Source organism: Balaenoptera ricei, chromosome 13, assembly GCF_028023285.1.
Source record: "Balaenoptera ricei isolate mBalRic1 chromosome 13, mBalRic1.hap2, whole genome shotgun sequence".
Lineage (NCBI taxonomy): Eukaryota > Metazoa > Chordata > Mammalia > Artiodactyla > Balaenopteridae > Balaenoptera > Balaenoptera ricei.
Genome location: NC_082651.1, coordinates 67982195 through 67996611, shown reverse-complemented (window position 1 = coordinate 67996611; position 14417 = coordinate 67982195). Strand labels below are relative to the sequence as shown.

The 14417-nt window shown below is 45.2% G+C and overlaps 1 protein-coding gene across 1 annotated transcript; it reads left to right on the top strand.

Annotated features, from left to right (window-relative positions):
• The first annotated feature begins 13121 nt into the window (after nt 1–13121).
• LOC132377143 (heat shock cognate 71 kDa protein-like) lies at nt 13122–13692 on the top strand. The gene is given in 4 exon segments (XM_059943194.1): nt 13122–13218; nt 13396–13557; nt 13560–13583; nt 13586–13692. Coding segments are annotated over 4 exon segments (381 nt in total). The 5' UTR covers nt 13122–13130.
• Nucleotides 13693–14417: the final 725 nt, after the last annotated feature.

Sequence of the window (14417 nt, the reverse complement as noted above, 5' to 3'; positions counted from 1 at the left end):
GAATGCTCTACTGGCATGTCACATACAGTGGAGAAGGAGGGCTGCATTTTTGTTTACTTTGGCAAATCTAAATTTGGAAATACAGTCTCATCACAAAGCCTGCCTCACAGACCCTGGTCCCTATCAGGCCTGTGTCCCGCATACAGCAGGCCCTGGCAGCCAGGGGACCAGGCCAACCCACTAACACAGGCTAGACCCCGGGCCTGGGGTCGCCTGCCTGCGGTCCCCTGATTGCCCACCGTTCTGCCCATCCACTGTGCAATCTGTCTTGCAAAACAACTGGCATTCAGTTTTCAGGGGATGAGCACCAAGTGCAAAATATTTAGCATCTAGAAGCTAAGCTTCATCACAAACTTGGTTGCCTCCTTAGTGAATTAAATTCAATTAGCTGCCTCCTTATCTTAACTGTGCCCCCCTCTTCCCACATCCATGTAAGGGAGTTCAAGGGAGGGGGTCAGATGGGCACTTGGTAGGAAACGCCGTACGCAGAATATTGGTGCAAGGGAATAGTTGGCTCTTCCTCCAAATTTACTTCCACTAAGGGTTTGACTCCCCCCGCCCTCCTGGCATATACACTCAGCACTCTGAGAGCGGCAGGAGACCACCCTGCTCTGACAACTTTCTCTGCCACTGACATTATCTCCTGGTTTTCTTCTCAGCAGTGATGGTTGGGTACCAGTCCTCAACTTGTGCAAGATGACTATAATACCGGATCTGACTGGGAGGAAAGGAAATTCTGCTGTTCTTTGAGTTTCTTGGGGCTGTTACTATTTTTCCAAAGGAGCCTAAGTAATATTCACAATAATCAGATGGGAAAAAACACACACATGAACTTCAAACGACCATTACTCAGAAAACAATAACACACATTTTTTTAGCCAGATGAATGTTTATGTAACAGGGTGACTCTTGTCCTCAGCAGAGATTCCAAGAACCAGAGCCATTAAGTAAATGGCCTGAAACAGAGACCAAGAGACCCGTGTTTGTTCCATGACACACGCCCTGGGTGGTGGGATGCACTGCAGTCTTCAAAAAAGGATTTTTATTTTTTTTTTAAGAACAAATGACTTTTTCCAATAGCCTTGAGCTATGCAGCTGCAGTCTGTGGTAAGCTTTGCAAGGGGAAGAGGTCAGTGTGGCCTGGAAATCAAGAGATGGCATTCAAAGGTCAACTTCAATGGGTCTGTCATTGCCCTGTATCTGTCCTTAGAGAAAGAAGGCTGGAAATCATACCCCACATCCTTTCCCCAGCCTCTAGCCCTGTCTCTGGTCTCTGGTCACCTCTTGGTGACCTAAGACAGTTTCGGTGACCTAAGCCCATTTCTTTTCTCCAGCGTAGAGCCAATTGTTTAGATAAACAGGGCCTGCCACCTGAGCCTGAGCTAACTCCCTGGGTTTCAGAAGCCGGTCAAGCTTGTGGTACAAGGGAAACCAGTAAAGGGCCGGGAACGGACTGTGCTTCCACAGCAATGGAAACACCACCCAAAGTGTTCACAGGCCTGACACCTTGCGGTGAGGCCCACACACGGAGTTCCGCTGCAGGTCAGTAAGCCACCCTCCTAGACTTTTCCTCCTCAGGGACTCTCTGGAGAACAACAAAGGCCTGAGAATTTGGTACAAGGCCCATCGCAGTACTTCTTAGTTCTTAAATATATGGACGACAGCTCCGAGACTTCCAGACCAGAGCAGCCGTGTGGGTTTACTGAAACTGGGAGTTGGGGTTGGATCTCCAGTTCTGGTTTGACTCTGAACTTACTGTGCAGTTATCTGAACACCACCTAGTTCGTTGGGGCCATTTTCTTTCATTTTGCATAAATAAAGTTATTAGAGCAACCTCCCAAGCCATCAGCTTACTGGTCATTAAACCCTAGAATTGCTCAGGTGAAAGGGACTGTCTAAATTAAAAACCAGCATTAATGATTCTATTACTGGCTTTATGAGAGGAAATGTTGGAAGAGTATATCACGGTGCTCAAGCTTCCTTTCCCCTCTCCTGCCCATCTGTCTCCCCCAAGCTCTGCAGGGCGCCAGCCTCGCGGGTTTCTTGAGCGCGGTCATTAGCAAGTCTGCCGCTGCCGCTCCAGGAAGCTGGGACACGTGGACCATCAGCAGGGCTGCCAGTGTCATTTATAACTTCAGGCCTGGGCTGTTTCTTGTAAATAACTGGAGAAACAAATGCCTGTCTCGCGCTAGTCTTCCCTCGGTCCCTCCTCAAATCAATTCAACAAAGATTTGCTGGCCAGTTACTAAGCTTCAAACGGAGGAGGAGAGAAAACTGCAATCCCGCTGAAGAAATATTTATCATTACCAAGGATATGCAAGGCGCTGAGGTTGGCCCTGAGGATGCCGAAATGAATGCCACAAGTGCCGCCCACCTTTGAGATGCTGACAGAAGACGCAGTCCTTACCCTTAAGGAACGTATGGCCCCAGAGACAAATGGTTAGGTGCTAGTCAACCGGCTGGGACACAAGGCTGAACACCGGGCTGTGGCCAAGTGCTTCGAGGCGGCAGAGGGGCCCTTCCCAAGGCAGGGACGGGGGTAAGCTTCCCGGAGGCTGAGGCATCTGAGCGGGACTGAGAAAGAGGCACAGGATTTCAGCAGGGGAAAGAAGGTGACCCGGGAACGGGATGCAGAAAGTCCCGGTGGCAGCAAAGCGCAGAAGGGCTTCAAGGAAAGCTGCTGGAGTGTGCAGAGGAGCAGGGAGAGATGTGCTGCCACGGGGGTAGGGCTGGCGGCGGGGGGATCTTGGAGGCCACACTGGAGAGTCTGAACCTGACTTGAACATGTTGGGAGCCATGGGGAGTTTCAGAGGGGAGGGCCTCCATCCCATATTCTTGCTTCCTCTGACTCGAGTCCCCTCACCACCACCACAACACCCCATTCCCTTTTAGGGCCTTCTCACCTTCCAGGCATGAACGTAGAGTAGGGAAGGGGCCAGGGCCCAGCCTCCCCCTCTCTCCTCACCTGTGGGACCGTGTGGGGAGGCAGGGGCTGGGATTCAAACATATGGGTTCGTCCCAACTCTGATCACACTGCCCGGCTGTGTGACATCAGGCCGCTGCCTCTCTGGTATGAATTTCCTCTTCTGGAGTAGAGAGTGTTGAGCAAGCTGACTCTGAGGTTTGTCCCACTCTGAGCGCTCCAACCTGATGGCCCATTTGGGAACAGGGGTGGGTCTGGGCTCCGGCTTAGCCTCTTCTAGCCCCCCAGTGGGAAGGAAGGTCAAGGAGAAAAGACCAGAACTGTTCCTCTCATAACCCCGAACACACCTGTGGGCCAAGACACACCAGTTTGCACATCTATGGTCAGCTTTACCGGCCAGTAGCTGGTAGTGGTAGCAGCAGGAACCAATCAACCCAAAACCACAAACAGTAACAACCACTGTTTACTGGGCTCGTGCAACGTGTGCTGGGCACTTCACATACATTACGTCTGTTTAATTAAACCTTACGGCAATTTGCAGATGAGAAAACCCAGGCCAAGACAGGTGAAGTAAGGCTGCCCAGAGTCACAGACTCCAGACGTCGTGGAGCGGACTTCTCCACCCCGTCCCATACACTGGGCCCAGATTCAACCTTCCTAAGCGTGGTTTTGCTCTTGTTCCTGTCTCATTCATGAACTTCTTTCCAGAACCTACTCACTCCTCAGAAAATAAAATCCAGATTTCTTGGCATGGCACTTCATGACCTAGTATATGTTTCCAGTCTTATTTCTACTCCCCAAACCCTGAACTGTCATTCTGAGACTATGCCCTGTGTGTTCTTGGCCTTGGCTCACCTTGCTTCTCTGAATAAAATATCCCTGTGCCCATCTGTGCCTGTCAGAACCCCACCTGTCTGTAAGTATCACCTCAGTGGCCTCTCCCCAGAAGCTTCAGCCTCTCCACCTTGCTCTGTGCTTGTCCTTTTTCCAGATCCTCACTCAAAGCACTCTCAGCCTTTTGAGCCAGATAACTCTTTGTTATATGGAATTCTTCCCAAGATTGCAGGACGTTCAGCATCTCTGGACCTGCCTCCATGATGACCTCTAGTGATTATAATAATTAAAGTAATACCTCTCACCTGAAACCATAAAACTCCAGAAGAAACATAGGCAATAAGCTACTTGACATCAGTCTTGGTGATGATTTTTTGGATTTGACAAAAAAAAGCAAAAATAAATGAGACTACATCAAGCTAAAAAGTTTGTACCCAGCAAAGGAAACCATCTGCAAATGAAAAGGCAACCTACCTAATGGGAAAAAAATATTTGCAAATCATATAGCTGGTAAGGGGTTAATATCCAAAATACATAAAGAACTCATGCAATTCAATAGCAAAACAAACAAACAATCCAATTTAAAAATGGGCAGAAGATCTGAATAGACATTTTAAAAAGAAGACATGCAGATGGCCAACAGATACATGAAAAGGTGCTCAACATCGCTAATCACTGGGGAAATGCAAATCAAAACCACAATAAGATATCACCTCACACCTGTTTGAACGGCTATTATCAAAAAGACAGGAAATAACAAGTGTTGACGGGGATGAGGAGAAAAGGGAACCCTCATGCACTGTTGGTGGGAATATAAATTAGTGCAGCCACTGTGGAACACAGTATGGAGGTTCCTCAAAAAATTAAAAATACAACTGCCATATGATCCAACAATCCCACTTCTGGGTATTTATCAGAAGAAAATGAAAACACTAACTAGAAAAGATATATGTACACCCATGTTCACAGTAGCATTATTTATAATAGCCAAGATATGGAAACAACCTAAGTGTCCATCAATGGATAAATGGATAAAGAAACTGTGAGATATACACAATGGAATAGTATTCAGCCATAAAAAATAATGAAATCTTGCCATTTGCAACAACATGGATGAACCTTGAGGATATTATGCTAAGTGAAATAAGTCAGAGAAAGACAGATACCATATGATCTCATTTCTGTGTGGAATCTAAAAACAAACAAACAAAAAACTCCACAAGCTCATAGATACAGAGAACAGAGTGGTGGCTGCCAGAGATGGGGGGAGGGGAGGCACGGTGAGTAAGGGGATTGGCAAAATGGATGAAGGGGATCAAAAGGTATAAACAATGCACAACATGGTGACTATAGTTAATAACACAGTGCTGCATATTTGAAAGTTTCTACGAGAGTAAAATCTTAAAAGTTCTCATTGCAAAACAAATTTTTGTGACTACATAATGTGACTGATATTAACTATTAACTAGATTTATTATGGTAATCACTTTACAATATATACAAATATCGAATCACTATTTTGTACACCTGAAACAAATATATGTCGATTATACCTCAATTTTTAAAAATCTCATTAAAAAACAATAAAATGATTCCTAATCTAAATCTAAAATATGAATCTAAAATGTGGAATCTAAAATATGACACAAATGAACCTATCTACAAAGCAGAAACAGACTCACAGAGATAGAGAACAGATTTGTGGTTGCCAAGGGGAAGAGAGGGTTGGGGACGGAAGGACTGAGAGTTTGGGGTTAGTAGATGCAAACTATTACATATAGAATGGATGGACAACAAGGTCCTACTGTATAGCACAGGGAACTATATTTAATGTCCTGGGATAAACCATAATGGAAAAGAATATGAAAAAGAATGGACATATATGTAAAACTGAATCACTTTGCTGTACAGCAGGAATTAACACAACATTGTAAATCAACTATACTTCAATTAAAAAACGTATAATAAACTAAAATTAAAAATTAAGTTTATAAAAATTAAAAAATAAAATGATTCCCTTCACATTTCCAACCACCTTCTGGGATTGAAAACACTACTGCCTTGGATAACAATGATGTGTGTAGATGTCTATCTCCCCAGTGGGCTGCATGTACCTTGAGAGCAGGTATTACTTTTGAGTGCAGCTTTTTTTCCTATAAGCCTAGCACAATGCCTTGCACATTTCAAGCACTGATATGTCTGCTGAATGCACATATAGTACGATGCTCTTTTCATTTTCCTACTTAATAAGTAAACTCATTTTTTAAGTTCCATAGTCAAAGAGAGCAATAGCAATCCCCATGCCAAAATAATCTCTTCCTGGTTCTTCCATTTAGTCATCAAATTTTTTACTTAACTTTAAGAAATCTAGCGAAGAGTGCCAATGTCTGCAACTGCTCTCACTCACTAATGCAAAAACTGCAAAATCCCTAAGAGGATTTAAAGATGGTTACCCAAGCTCATACTTGCCAGTGCAGAACAAATACATAAATAGATAGATATTGAGCTAGATCCCAACACTGACAGATCCTGGCTTTTCCTTCTCTAGCAGAGCCATTTTCAGTAAGTGCCACCTTCCTTCTGGGGCCCAGGGTCCAGGCTTCACCTTGCAGCCAGGTGGATGCACAGGGTAAATCAAGGCTGGCTGTTCGAGACTCTATCAAAGCCTTCACAGCCTTTGAGGTTCTGGAAAACACACGACCCAGAAATAGCTCGTGGTTGGCATGGAAGTGGGAGAACCTAACATCTTTCTATTTCCAATATGAAATGTATGAAGACCAGAATTTGCCTAGGGATTTGGGGGTTGGGGGGACTCTGGAGGACTGAGCCAGCTCGCTGAATCCTACTCATGAGATGGCCCAGGGCTGCTGCAAAAGAAAGAGCTAGACAGTCAGTAACTGATAGCAGAGACAGGCAATGGTCTTGGAGTCAAGAGGCCCTGTTCCTGGTCCTAGTTCCATTATCACTAGGCAGGTGACCTTGGGCAAGTCATGCAACCTTCCCAAACCTCACTCATGAGGAGCGATATTACCTGCCTTGCTTACTGCTTACTGCTGTGGCAGTCAACTAAGTTAATATATATTGACGTGCATTTTTAAAATTATTTATTTATTTATTTTTGGCTGTGTTGGGTCTTCGTTGCTGCGCGCAGGCTTTCTCTAGTTGCGGCGTGCGGGGCTACTCTTCGTTGTGGTGCGCGGGCTTTTCATTGCGGTGGCTTCTCTTGTTGTGGAGCACGGGCTTTAGGCGCGTGGGCTTCAGTACTTGTGGCACGTGGGCTCAGTAGTCGTGGCTCGCAGGCTCTAGAGCGCAGGCTCAGTAGTTGTGGTGCACAGGCTTAGTTGCTCCACGGCATGTGGGATCGTCCCAGACCAGGACTCGAACCAGAGTCCCCTGCATTGGTAGGTGGATTCTTAACCACTGTGCCACCAGGGAAGTCCCGGCATCGCTTTTTATAGCTTACTCTTTATCAGCCGCAGAAAAGTCCCGTGGTGTTTTGGGGGCATGCTGTCTCTAATGTTAACTAGTGGTTATTGTTCATTGCTTCGGGGTATGACTTGTTCCAGCTTATGCTTGTTCCATCAGCCAAGTTACTATGGTACAAGGCAGTGAGGGTGGATTTCTTCCCCAAACTTTGTAAAGAGCCAAAGGGGAGGCTCCTTATGTGGGCGAGGACATGTGTGCGTTCCCAAGGGGTCTCTCATGTCAGTGCTATGCAGGAAACATAAACAACTGCACCACAATTGGATTTTACTCTATGTTTGGAAAATTTGTCCCTTCATTACAAATTTGATGCTAGCTTATTTAGTTCATTCTTTCGTTCATCTCCTGTAATCATTAAATTACAGAGCCATATTTCCAAAGCTCTGGGGTGGGGTGTGGGGGAATGGATTAGGAATAAAATCTTTTAAGCTCCTGTAGAAAAGCTCTGGATTCGCTTACGAATGGTGGGTGCAGAGCCCGGGGAATGATCTATTCTGAGCCGTCCTAGGTGAATGATTGGCTTCATTTTCCATGGCTCTACGATGTTCTGTCTTTAATGCAGGACAAGGATGGTACCCTTAACATCCTGTCCTTGGATGTATCCCTGATTTCTCCACAACCCTGTCCCCAGGGATTAAAGTGAATGAAGAAAGAAGAAGTCATGAAGTACATGAATGATCACGAGGGAGAAAAGAAAAGCTGAGAAGAAAAGGCTGCTGCGTTGTTTATCAGACTCCTCTGAATAAGGCCATTTTGATCTGTGAAGCAGCTCTGTGCCTTTCTCAAAACTGTCTATTTGAGAGACTTTGTTCTCTCCTTAGAAAGGCCTGTTTCTCTGAGGTGACTCGAAAACTTAACAAATATTTAGTGAGCTATTAGAGCAATCCTCAGCCCAGCATTCATAGCCTGAGTTATCTTCCCAGCTCCAAATATGTCTGAAGCCATGATTGATTCACTCATATTTTCATTTTCTCTCATTTTCTCTGAGAGTCCAATTTGGACTCTTCAGCAAGATTCCTTGGGGACACCCATTTGTTTCTCCAGGCAGGCCAGCTTTGGCTTCTGATTTCCTCCAGGCCATCGCCATCCCCCTCCCTCAGAGGGAAAGTGCTGTGGCCCGAGCTTGGGGTTCTCCTGGGGAATCTTCTAGAAGGACTCTTCTGGTGAGAGCTTCTGTGACTAGTTTCCTCCCAGGGCAGCTCTGCCAGAATGTGGCTCTGCAGGCCAGATTTGCTTTCCAAATGCAGGGCCCATTTGCCTCATTGTATTTTGTGTCTTTATTAAGAATGAGGGGGAAAATCAGAGCAGAAGAGCATGTCTAAGATCCTTCAGCCTCCTCATGGAGCCCCCAAAGAAGTCTGCCCTCCTCTACTCTCCTCACTTCTGTGACCAGGAGACAAGCCCCTGAGAGCTGCCTGACGACCCAGGGCAAACTGGCACCTGCTTAGCCCCCTTGCAACTAATTAGCATGAGCTCAAACTCTGCCCCAAGCACCTGCTAGCTTGTAAAGGGTGTCCTTGAAGTTGGCCTATTTACAATCAGCTTCCACTGGAACTTATGCCCCTGGGTATTGGAAGTATCAGAGAGAGAAGGCAGCACAGGAACAGCCTAAATTTCTCACTACAGCCTCCTGAGAAAGCTGGGCATTCATCCAAGGAGTGATGTCTAGCAAACACTGATCTCTCTTTTAATGATTTATATCTCTTGTTTTTGATTAATTCAACCAATAAAGATGGTTTTATGGTGTCAAGTGCTCTTATTAGTATCTTAAAATTTGGCCCCTAATTTTACCTACCAGGGATATAGCGGAATCTGTGGTGATCACTATATTTATAACAAATAGAGCATCTGAAATTGGCTAAAGAATTCTTCCATCAATTCGATTCAAATGAAGTCAAGATGTACCAAAGCCCATGCCTGGGAAGCAGTCCTGAGGAAATGAAGCTAAATGTTGGAAATGCTTTTTAGGCGTGAATACAAGCATCTTTCTCGGCCACCTTCCTCTAATATATTTGGGGAAATCTGTTCTTGGTCCCCCTGCAGCCCACATTCCCCTGCCCTTTCAGGTCACCTGGTTCCTTCCTACAGTCTCTGCTTCTCCTTGGGCCTTTGCTTACACCACTACTGGTCACAAACTAAAACTTCGGGATCTCTTTTCTTCACATTAGTGTCAGGGGACAGGTGACTTGGGGGTACTGGGGGTGGGTGGGCCTTGTGTCTTGTAAATCACTCACCAGGAATACTGAAAATTCACTGAGAATATATGGCTGTGGTGGGTGGCAGATTCTGGGGTGGCACTGCACAATTGTATCAATGAGGACTGGGTTTGGCCACAGTTATGCAGTATAACATAGTGCTTACAAGCCCAGACTGCCTAGTTACTAGTCTTTACTAGCTGTGACTATAGGCAAGTCAATCTCTCTGTTCCTCATTTCTCATCTGTAAAACAGAGATAATTATAGTACCTACCTCATAGGGTTGGCAGTGTAAAGATTAGATTAGCATGTAAGCCAAGCATTTAGAACACTACTTGTCATGTGATAAGTGGTTATTACAATAAAACAGGGGGGGAAACCCAAAGAACTGTATTTCTCTTTTACATTAAAAAAAAAAAAAGTTCAGAGGTAAGCAGTCCAGAGCTGGTATTGCTGGCAGCTTCGTGGTACTATTAGACCCATACTCCTGTCTTTCTGTTCCCTCCTCAATGTTACCCCGTGACACAAGATAACTGCTGGAGCTCCAGCCATTGCATCCAAATCGCAGTCTAGAAGAAGGACAAACAGCAGATGGGCAAAAAGAGATTTACCCAGCTGAATGAGCTCTCCTTTAATTATCCCTCTTGGGATTCCAACCTAACACTTCAGTTTACATTTATTGGCCTGAACTTAGTCACACTTCTTTTTTAAATTTATTTATTTATTTTTGGCTGCACTGGGTCTGCGTTGCTGTGCGCGGGCTTCCTCTAGTTGCGGCGAGCAGGGGCTGCTCTTCGTTGTGGTATGTGGGCTTATCATTGCGGTGGCTTCTCTTGTTGCGGAGCTTGGGCTCTAGGTGCATGGGCTTCAGTGGTTGTGGCTCGCAGGCTCTAGAGCGCAGGCTCAGTAGTTGTGGCGCACGGGCTTAGTTGCTCCGCAGCATGTGGGATCTTCCCGGACCAGGGATCAAACCCGTGACCCCGGCATTGGCAGGTGGATTCTTAACCACTGTGCCACCAGGGAAGCCCTCACACTTCTGATTATATCTTTTTAGCCAGAACTGTGTCACATGACCATGAGTTGCTGTAAGGGAAGCTTGGAAATGTGCTCTTTATTCCAGGTGATAACATGCCCAGCTAAGAACCATGAAAAAGATAGGGAAGAATAAATGTAGGGAGAGAAAACAATCTCTGCCACTACATCACAGCATAGCACACAACCTAAAATTGGATATTAGGCATGTCTTCCAAAGCTCCTCAGCGAGCCCCTCCCACAGGAAAGTTTTCATCAGCTACCTTTCTTTCCTTGTGCGCTAACTTACCTGCATCATTTTAGCTCCTGTCTCTGTCTCCCTAGACCTCTGTCACATCTGCACCCTTCTCACACCTTCCCCTTTCTCCCTAGTCTCAGACACTTCCTTCTCTCCAGAAATTCAAAATTCTCAGTGTGATGCTGGGCAATGTGGCTTCCCCCTGGCACTGCCCTCATCTATATCTGAATACCTGGACACATGTCTTTCTCAACCAACAAGTTCATCAGACCAATCAAAGCATTTTTCTAAATGAAAGAGGGGATGAAGCTGGTGGGTAAATACATGTATTACTCCTGCTCCCTCCTCACACTCCTCTAAAGCATCAGTAAAGGAATTTGTAAAGGATACACCAGGGAAGCCTGAGAATCTATTTTTAAGAAGACGTGGCCGACTGTGCTATATATTAGAAAACCTTGCATTTCTATGGCCCTTTCAGAGTCTACAGTTCACTCTTATGCATATCCCGTCATTTAATGCTCACAACTCTAACAGGCAGACACTGTCTTTAAAATCAAGGCGAGAAGGCTTCCCTGGTGGTGCGGTGGTTAAGAATCCGCCTGCTAATGCAGGGGACATGGGTTCGAGCCCTGGTCCGAGAAGAGCCCACATGCTGCAGAGCAACTAAGTCCATGCGCCACAACTACTGAGCCTGCACTCTAGAGCCTGCGAGCCACAACTATTGAGCCCACGTACCGCAACTACTGAAGCCTGTGCGCCTAGAGCCCATGCTCCACAACAAGAGAAGCCACTGCAATGAGAAGCCCGTGCACCTCAACAAAGTGTAGCCCCCACTCGCCACAACTAGAGAAAGCCTGGCAGCAGCAATGAAGACCCAACACAGCCAAAAATTAAATAAATGAATAAATTAATTAATTTTAAAAATATCAGGGGCTTCCCTGGTGGCGCAGTGGTTGAGAATCTGCCTGCCAATGCAGGGGACACGGGTTCGAGCCCTGGTCCGGGAAGATCCCACATTGCTGCGGAGCAACTAGGCCTGTGAGCCACAACTACTGAGCCTGCGCGTCTGGAGCCTGTGCTCCGCAACAAGAGAGGCCACGATAGTGAGAGGCCCACACACTGCGATGAAGAGTGACCCACACTTGCCGCAACTAGAGAAAGCCCTCACACAGAAACGAAGACCCAACACAGCCATAAATAAAAAAATAAAAATAAATAAAAATAAAAAAAATCCATTCTGCACCCAGCAGCCAGAGGGAGCTTTAAAAAAAAAAAAAAAAAAATCAAGGCAAGATAATAACACTTTGTAGTTGGACCCTGAGATCAGTGCTCTTTGCCTTGCTGCCTCCAGCATTCACGTGGCCTTTGTTTCGCTCAGCCCGATCTTCCTAGCATCCAGCCTTCTCCTCTGGCTAGAGGTGAGACAACAGCCCCCCAGGAAATGCCTGGGGAACAGGGATTTGGCTCCACCACCCGTGACTAACCTAAGTTCTACAATGGGTTTTTGAGACACACGTTATAGAAGACTCAGAATGGCTTTGATAACTATCATAACCTTCCAAGTTAAATAAAAAATCTTCCAACAGAAGCCAATCCTTTAGAGACAAAGAACACAGAAAAAGAATCCGCAAAATGTAGCAGCGGCTTCCAAAGGAAACCCCATTACAATTTAAAGCAGTGGGTATTTTTGACACATGTAATATAATTATTAATTCTGAAATGGCCACGAAACAAAACAATTTGCGACAGTAGGTATATCCCTTCTGCTCTGTAAATGAGGGGAATCACAAGATGACAACAAGCTGTGGACATGTGCACAAAGGTGAGAGATGGAGGGGGGAAAGGTTTCCAGGTGCCCTGGGGACAGGAGAGGGGACTTGTTCTAGGGACTCAGGGCCAACAGGACAGACCCCCTGGAGTCCTGCTTACACTAGGACCTGGACTAGATCCACAGCTCCGAGGATAATGCTCCCAAATAATGTATAATCTTGTTAATAAGTGTCTCCCTCTCTCTTATTTTTTACACATGTTCTAATTGGTTATTTTTCATGCAAAGAAATGTTATTGCTTTCTTTATGCTGACCTTGAATTCAGCCACCTCGCAAATACCCTTATTAGTTCTGCTACTTTCCTGGTTTCTTGGTTCTCTGGTAACATTGTGTGACTAGGACCACTAGCGCAGTGCTGTATACTAGTAATAAACACAGGCGTCCTTGTCATGTTCCTGACTTTGGTGGAACTGCTTCTACAGTTTAACCACTGAGAATGACATGTGCTGTGGGCTTTTGGTTTATCAAGCTAAGAAGGCCCTTATGATGCCTTGTTTGCCAAGAAATGTAATGAATGGGTGTTGAATCTTGCTAAATGCTTTTTCTGAATCTACTTAAATCATATGGTGTTTCTCTGTAAGGAAGACATTGAGCATATGGTCCAGGAAGCTGAAAAGTACAAAGCTAAAGATAAGCAATGGGACAAGGTATCTTCCAAGAATTTGCTTGAATCCTGTGCATTCAACGTGAAAGCAACTATTATTGGGACTTCCCTGGTGGTCCAGTGGTTAAGACTCCACGCTTCCACTGCAGGGGGCGTGGGTTCAATCCCTGGTCGGAGAACTAAGATCCTGCATACCACGCAGTGCAGCCAAGAAGTAAAGAAAATAAATAAACGAAACAAAACAGCAACAACAAAACACATGAAAGCAACTGTTGAAGATGAAAAACTTCAAGGAAAGATCAATGATGAGGATAAACAGAAGTGCCTTGACAAGTGTAATGAAATCATCAACAGGCTTGATGAGAACCAGGCTGCTGAGAAGGAAGAATCTGAACATCAGCAGAAAGAGCTGGAGAGTCTGCAAACCCCATCATTACTAAGCTGTACGGAGTGCAGGAGGCGTGCCAGGAGGAATGCCTGGGGGCTCCCCTGGTGGTGGAGTTGCTCCATCTGGTGGTGTCTTCCCGGGGTCCATCATAGAAGAGGTCGATTAAGGCAACCTGAGCATAGATTGAGCATTGTTCCACACAAAGCATCGAAGGAACCTAAATTTGTAGCAAATTCCATGGTAGCTTTAAAGTTGAGCTGCTATAGTAAATAACTGGGCATTCTTCATTTGCCACAACATGGATGGACCCTGAGGGCATTATACTAAGTGAAATAAGTCAGACAAAGACAAGTACTGGATGATCCAGTACTTATACGTGGAATCTTTTTTTAAAAAAAACAACTCATAGAAAAAGAGATTAGATTCGTGGTTATCAGACCAGAGGCAGGGGATAGGGGGAGGAGGCACTGGACAAAAGTGGTCAAAAGGTACAAACTTCCAGTTAGATAAATAAATACTAGGGACGTAATGTACAGCATGATGATTATAGTTACCACTGCCATAAGCTTTCCTATATAGGAAAGCAATTAAGAGAGTAAATCCCAAGAGCTCTCATTACAAGGAGAAAAATTGTTTTCTTTATTTTCCTCATTTCTTTTCATTGTGTGTATATGAGATGACAGATATTAACTAAACTTATTGTGATACTCATTACACAAGTACATAAATCGAACCTTAATGCTGTACACCTGAAACTCATACAGTGGTGCACGTCAATTGTATCTCAGTAAAACTAGAAAAAAAAGAATAGGACATTCTTGATATGTGAATATTGACTATGAGCACAGGGAAAGGAAGTAGCATTGCACTTTATGAGCACTGTATTGTAAG